The following is a 7,500-nucleotide window of genomic DNA, read 5'->3' on the forward strand; positions in this document are numbered from 1 at the left end:
GGCCTAGCTGCTGTGTGGCGATACGGTTAACTTCTTGCTTGAGAGGGAGGTACTCGTCATACAAGCGCCTCGCATGCTCCAGGCTCTTGTTGCGAAGGTCTTCGGCTGACTTGATGATACTCTCCATCTGGAATTGGGGGTGTAGAATCAGCATGGGCAATAGCGTAACAATATGGTTCATATTTGTCTGTTACTGGGGCCTTTTTAGCCTACTGAGAAGTCCCCATTTTCAGTAAGCTTTTCAGTTAGGATAAAATTGATTTCAGATCTTATACATGCATAAATAATAATGATGATAGTGGCAATAAGAAAAAAATATAAATAATCACAATAATAATACTTAGAAGAACAATAAATATAAATTATTATTATATCATAAATAATTAATCAGATCTACCCAAACATGTCTTTTTTAAAATATGGTAAAATACTACACAAATAAGAATAATGACAATAAAAATTAAATAATTAATAATAAAAAAAAATATCCATCTGAACAAAACACAACAACTGCCGATATTATTTACTACTACTACACCACTACTACCATTACTAACACTACTACTACTATTAATAATAACAATAACACATTATCATCAAGAACATAATAAAGAGGAATGATGCACTGAAAACAAGGACAGAGAGAACTATTACCGCATTGATATCTGCATGAATCTGCCTCAGCTCCTCCACATGTGCCATCTTCTCCTGCAGTAGCAACTCCATCTCTGACCTGTATTCAGCCAGACTGGCCTCCTCAGCCTGGACCACCTCCACCTCCTGGGCAAGCCGTCCCCGCAACCGCTCCACGGCGACTACCTTGGACCTGGCGATGGCAGGGAAAGAGATGCGAGTGTTCCTTTCAGGGTGAGAAGCAGAAAATGGTGTAGCCTATACATCAGGGGATGATCTTTTGCATGCAATTCATAAGTTGCTGGATTAATCTATTGTCCCAAAAGTGATATCCATGGTAATCAAGGGAGTAAGAAGTACACTTAACTCAGCATAAACAATGATTCTCTACTCTACATTTCTTGCCATGTAATACATTAGTAGCAGTGTGCTATGTAAAGTTGATTTTATCAGTAAATAACTTCTGTTGACTATGGTTATACTAACAGCAATCTTCAAGTGAAATATATCAGGCTGTTGTACCTATTATATGTTAAAATCCAATACCACATCTTTGAATAGAACTTTTTAATCTGGATAATATATAGTTAATGATTATATTTTTGTATAAATATGAAGGCCTAACGAGTATATAAAGAATACTACATGATAATATAACATCATCACATAAACAAAACAAGAATTATTAAGTGCTACTATTTCCCAAGAGAAAAAAACAAAAAAAAGTTGGGGAGACATAAAAGGTCCTGTTGTAAGTATCTGACTACAACAAAATCTAAGTATAACAAATTTCAAACTTCAAAAAATTCAGTGGAAGTGGGACTTCTTTTGCCATAACAACTGTATAATGCTGTATAGTGTTGTATATTATTACATAATACTAAATTTTCCCTCATTAACCTATGCAAATTAAAAGCTCATCAAACCGATTAGTTTAAAGGTGAATGTTAAACTTCTAAACATTATCAGCCCACTTCTCTTCTGAACGAACCAACCAACCAACCAACCAACCAACCTCTCTCTGTTAAACTAATCACTGTGTAAGGGAACTTTGGATACAATGAAGTTTGTCATAAACGACAGCACTGCACATAAGACAAAGGAACTGAACTGACACTCACTCACAAGCCTGTATTCAATTATGTTCTCATTGACAGGAGGGTTGAGGGGGTAATGATGCATAGGCAAGGTTTAAGTTAGGATGTAAGCTACAGCTAGCTTGGTTTAAGTTGGTTGGTGGATGGCATAATGAGAGTTTAAATCCCTGGGGGATGTGGTCCAATAGCTCGCTATTCCAGCACTGAATATTAGCAAAAGTTCAGCTAGTAGTTTCCAATGAAGTTCATTCTTCACTAGCATTAAAAATGCTAGTGAAGGACTACACATAATATTATTAGTAACCATTGTATATGGTTGTGTGATGCGGACATCCTACAGATTGCAGAAAGACAAACATGGCTATCTGAGCCTAGAGTATTCAAACACAATATACAAAATCACAGTTTACAGTATACGAAAAACTTCTGATAGTATGATTTCCTGACATTGTGAATTCTTCAGATGGTAATGTACACTAGTTTTCTTCTAACAGGAAAGCCACAAACTTTTGATCATTATGACTAATTTTCAATCCCAAGTAAAAGAGATACATCAGGTACCATACTAATACATACAGCTTCCACTGGGGACTTTATAATTTGGGTTCCTGTATTCTCTGCAGTCAAGTATATACCAATTATATAGAAGAAGAAAAAATGCAATACCGCTGGCAGACATATAATCAATGTAGTTTGAAACAAAACAAAAAATCCTCTTTCCAATATACATAACCCACATCTCATTCCAAGCTATGTGTAACAGATCATACACATTGCTTTATTACTACTAAAGTTATAACGCTGTAATTCATATTTCTCACTCTCACCATTATCAATTATCAACTTCAATATAAACATATTTGACATCATATAGCAATAACTGTTAGAAACTCTGAAAAGAACAAAGAAGTCTGCAAACCAACATTTTTCAAAACATGGTATTATTAAATGTTTCCTGTGCTGTGAGAGTGCCTTAAATAATGGGAATTTTCTCATAATCACATGGCCTATGTTCTATCCTCCTCCATCTGACATGTGATCGGTATCGGATGGTCTAAAATCTCGAGGAGAAACTTACTGACATCCCTGCAGCAACTCGAGCAATTGCCATTTATAGTCTGGTGAGAGAGCTACTAGACTGGCAATTTAATGTCAAATGAAGAACCAGCACACCTCATTTTTCTGAGAATACATTTTGCTGCTTGATGTAATGCAGTGCTACAAAATTACCATAAATATTACTAATACACTTAAAGTACTGGTAAAAACAGGATTTTTTTTTTCTCAATCTTAATCATAATACCTGTGCTTCATCTATATCTATGTAAAATGTGCTGGAAGGTTTACAATTATAAGACCAACTCAACAGGGATACTGCATGAAACAATTACCACAGATTCTGTACTTTCTACTTTGACAAAGACAAAAAACCTTCACCACATACTGTATTCTATTGAAAGACAAGAGTTAGAAATGGTTCCTTATCTGACACATTATTACCAGCAGGATCTACAAACTCTTCCTTAGAGGTTCCGATAGGCCAGAGCCATCATTGCATAGGCTAGTAGCAGAAGCAAGGAAGGGCACATGTAAGGAATAATTTACTAATATTTTGTGAAATGACAATCAATAATTCCAATAAAAAACATGCTTTAAAATCAATATCCATGAATAGAATAGGCAATCATACACAAAGTTCTATGTAATCTGGTAATATTTCTATAATGTGAAGGAAATCTCTTGCTCTTTCTTCTTGTGAGGCACAGTGACAGTGAAGGACTGAACAACATAACATTCTGATGGGATAGTAAGAGATTATGACTAGACACTCAACAGTATTTGAAATCAAGCCTTGTGTATACTTGGAGAAAACTAAGATCTTTTATGTTTCTATGAAATTTAGGAATAACATATTTCATGTGTTGACATATCAAAGTTTCTAGTTTGATCTCTTTACATGATGACACTAATGGATATTTATTACCAAGAGCAACACACCTTCCAGAGACAAAATACCAAAACCAGGGTATCGTGTGAACCCAAAATCCAAACCTATGCTTTCACACCTTCTACCTATTCATTAAATGGGGGGGGAAAGCCCCCATGTACCCCCCCCTCTTAATTACATTAGCACTTCATGTCAACTTACAAAACATGTGACATTAAGAGCTTTGGCTGTGTGAGGGTGTTATGGACTTTGTGCAGTGGATTTGTTTGTCTTTTAGTGGTAAATATGAGACAGAAGCAACTGTACCTGTGCCGATTATTACTCTATTTCTTATGCTCTCTAATATGGCAATGTCCATTTTTCTCTCTCTCTGTGCCTTGTTCTCGGTAACATTAACCCACTATTTCTTTATCAATCATATTAGTGCTTTTTGTAATTACATTCCGATTTAAAATGCCACAGGCCTGTTTATGCCACAATTCATGAATATATATGCAAATGTAAATCCAAGTGAGAAAAGTGTAATGATAAAAGTGGTTCTCTACATGGTCAAACCGAGACATAAGCCTTGGAAGGAAAATGACTACTGATGCGTTTGTTTTTACACATATGACCGGCAGCCGGTCAAATAAAGACTTCCCTTTCATTACTTCCATTGTCATGGACTAAAAAATCAATTTGCGTGTAAGTAGAAATCAAAATATTGAAAAACTGGCGATATCATAAATGCACTGAATTAAAGGAAATGGGTTAAAAGGAACATTCTAAAAGAAAAATATAAAAAAAATACTGACATCAGAACCGAAAATTAGCCGTAGCATCTCGAACTTCTAAAAAAAATCACAAATATAAGTATCAGTGGCTACTAAATGAAGAAAAAAATACTTATCAAAATTCAAACCAACGATTTCATACTATCAAATAACTCACCTAATGTCCTTGAGCGCCTCTAATTTCATGTAAACAGCTCTTTCTCTCTCGTCTGCCATTCCGCCTGACATGTTTGGTAAACAACCGAAGATTCAAGCGAGCAACTATACTTTTGTTATTATTATTTTGTTTGTAATATTTATTTTCTGTAACTGTTAGTTTTGTGTTTTTTGTATTAAATTTCGTCTATCTAAGTATATGCATTAATTGTAGGATTTATTTGGGGTATTTATACAGGGAAGTACACTGAGTGCAATTTTGTATTTTTTTGTAAAATAAGAATAGTATTTTATCTGTATATCTATTTGATTTTATAGTTTTATATATTTTTCTTATCATTTTTTTATCATGTATGCTTGTTGCACCTAATTAGTTATTTGTTATTTTTCTGCTTATGGTTTTCTGCTATTCCATCATGAAATATGATGAATGATTAGGTTTGGTATCCATGTAAATATTATTAATGAAAAGTAAACAGTCGAATAGATATTTTACTTTTATCAGAAAAAAAAATGGTTAATGTAGACGAAATAAATATATTAAACTGTCATTCGAGGAATTAGCGTAGCGAGTAATTCTTGTATAGATAGCTCTTCTTATCCGATTTAAATAACAAAAGAAATGTTTCAGTATAGGAGATAATAATTTTTCTTTATAAAAATAATGTTCTCATACTAAAACACAAGGAAAAATAAAGAATACCAAAGAGAATAGTCTCCATGAATGCTCTTTTGACTCATTCCTCCGGCCAGCTGTAAACATCAGTTCCTCCGATCAGGTCACGGGATACGGTAGTCAATACACGATGAAGTCTATTCTCTTGCTTTTTTCCCTCTTGGGCCTTATGGCAGCGGCCCATGCTACTGCAAATGGTATGTTATGACGTAGAGCCTGTTTTGGGGAAGCGAATATTATCAGGGTTTAGAAGGATCGAGTTTATGGAAGAGAAAAGGAATGGGTAGTCGGAACTTGGCAATGGGAAATTAAGGAAAAAAATTGCGTAATAATAAGTGCAGCCAAGGGAATTGTGATGGCCGGGACAGCGGTCAATTTACCTAATTACATTCCCAGAATTTCCGACGGTGTTGAGGCCGTTTCGGTCTGTGTGAAGGGTGGGACTGACCCACGGGAAGACGGGAATAATTTCTCTCTCTTTATTGGCAGAGATTGATTGCTTGTTCTTGGAGCCGATTTTCGCGTTTGGCTGTAATTTTCACTATTTCGTTAAATATTGGTCTAATTCGTACTTCACTGGGCCAGTTGTATGCATTTTTACTACTATGGGTGACGGATCAATTATATTATTCGTGATTACAGATGAATTTTATTGTTACATATTACTGATCCATTTTACTGTTTTAAATTACAGAATTACAGAGTTGGCCACTTTCTTGTTTGTATTAAATTCAGTATATATTATAGTACCAGTTATGATGCAAAAATATATTCAAGAATTAAATATTACTAGTTTCAAATATTTCCTTCTTTATTTAGGCTAATAGGAAAATATTAGAAACACAGGATATGCATAAATGTTGAACTTATACTAGATGATCTGAACTAATTTGGGTATTTATTTTTATTATGACTTACAGAGAATGTTCAAGAGATTAGAAGAATAACTAAGTTGAGAGAATAGTATTTCCATTGACCAAAAATCTTCTATGAGAGACATCACTAATCAGATTCTTAGTTTTTGTACTGAGATTATTTTCTTAGAATGCTGGATACCCTGTATTGAATCTGTAAGTTTAGTTTAGTTTAGTTTAGTTCAGTTCAGTCAAAATTGTTCATAATTTCCCTTGACTAAGCCATCATGATCATGCTTGATATATTTTATCTAGTGCCCTAGAATACATATTTCCTTAGTCACTTATTAAATAGGAAAGACAGACGGCTTGTTGCCAGGGATAACATATCTGTTATCCCTGGCAACAAGCCAAATGTATTAGCTTTCCTATTACTATCAAACATGATCATAGATTAACTTACATGAGTTGATTAACACATAGTACCATAAAAGGTGAATCAGTTGGTAGATAGGAATGGAAATTAAGGCTGACAAGGAGATATTTAAGCCATGTGATATTCAGACTAGGTATTTATGTATTAGTAATTTGTATCTTGGTTATACATATGTTTATACTTTTATTTTGCTATCAGGCATCTCCATGCTGACTGCCATTACTATTAATATCTTCTAATGAATCTTTTCACACACTTTTGCACCTGGCGGTGATCAGAGAGCAAATATTTAATGCAGAAGAGAGTAACAGTCAGTGACTGGACAACCTTGAATATGGAATTAGCACAAAACTATTTAATGCCAGTGTTTCTTCTGCAATTACTTGCCTTTAATTAGAGTTTCTCCAAGGACTTGCCCCAATCTTGCTCTCAAGTTGTTGGGGGAAATAGGTGAATGAGCTATAGAATGAGGTAATGATTGTTCATTATGGTGTTTTTGAGTTCTTGTGTAGCTTTTCTAGACAAGTGACTAAGAGGTATATGTGCATATCCTTAGACTGCACATAGTAATTAGTTCTTTTTATGCAACGAATTCTGTCATTGAGGGTACCAACTTAAGAGGGAAAGTTACAGTTCATTTAACTAGTCTAGTTAGGCTAATTGTTTGAAAGGGTAGAAGGAAGATCAAACTAGAGCTACTGGAGGGTATCTGGTTGTACTTTGTGACACATTCCATTTCCAGTTGATACTAAATAAGGATTTTGATAAATGATTGCCTTTGCTTACTTTGACTTCTCAAAAGTCAAACTGAGTGAGTGAATTATGTGGCATAGAGTATTTAAGGTAAGCAATAGAGATAGGAAAGCTGACGTTTGTTGAGAGTAATAATGATAACCAATCCAAAGGAAAACTTTAATATTTTAAAGG

At 34.4% G+C, this 7,500-nt stretch overlaps 2 protein-coding genes across 8 annotated transcripts in view; one reads left to right on the plus strand and one right to left on the minus strand.

Annotated features, from left to right (window-relative positions):
- Window positions 1-4,692, minus strand: part of LOC125026639 (zinc finger C4H2 domain-containing protein-like) — a 10,872-nt gene extending 6,180 nt beyond the window's left edge. For 2 of the 4 annotated variants that reach the window (XM_047615220.1, XM_047615219.1), the window contains exons 1-3: window positions 4,609-4,692; window positions 655-826; window positions 1-127 (exon numbers count right to left, since the gene is read on the minus strand). The exon at window positions 1-127 is cut by the window's left edge and continues 52 nt beyond it. In XM_047615220.1, coding sequence (XP_047471176.1) covers window positions 1-127; window positions 655-826; window positions 4,609-4,679 — 370 coding nt within the window. In that variant the 5' untranslated portion in view covers window positions 4,680-4,692. Of the gene's footprint in view, window positions 128-654; window positions 860-4,608 lie in introns of all 4 variants that reach the window. The other 2 variants (XM_047615218.1, XM_047615217.1) reach the window with 1 other exon arrangement.
- A 677-nt stretch (window positions 4,693-5,369) lies between these two features.
- Window positions 5,370-7,500, plus strand: part of LOC125026381 (threonine-rich protein-like) — a 28,353-nt gene continuing 26,222 nt past the window's right edge. For 3 of the 4 annotated variants that reach the window (XM_047614796.1, XM_047614795.1, XM_047614797.1), the window contains exon 1: window positions 5,370-5,480. In XM_047614796.1, coding sequence (XP_047470752.1) covers window positions 5,414-5,480 — 67 coding nt within the window. In that variant the 5' untranslated portion in view covers window positions 5,370-5,413. The remainder of the gene's footprint in view (window positions 5,481-7,500) is intronic. The other variant, XM_047614798.1, reaches the window with a different exon arrangement.

Source organism: Penaeus chinensis, chromosome 6, assembly GCF_019202785.1.
Source record: "Penaeus chinensis breed Huanghai No. 1 chromosome 6, ASM1920278v2, whole genome shotgun sequence".
NCBI classification, from domain to species: domain Eukaryota; kingdom Metazoa; phylum Arthropoda; class Malacostraca; order Decapoda; family Penaeidae; genus Penaeus; species Penaeus chinensis.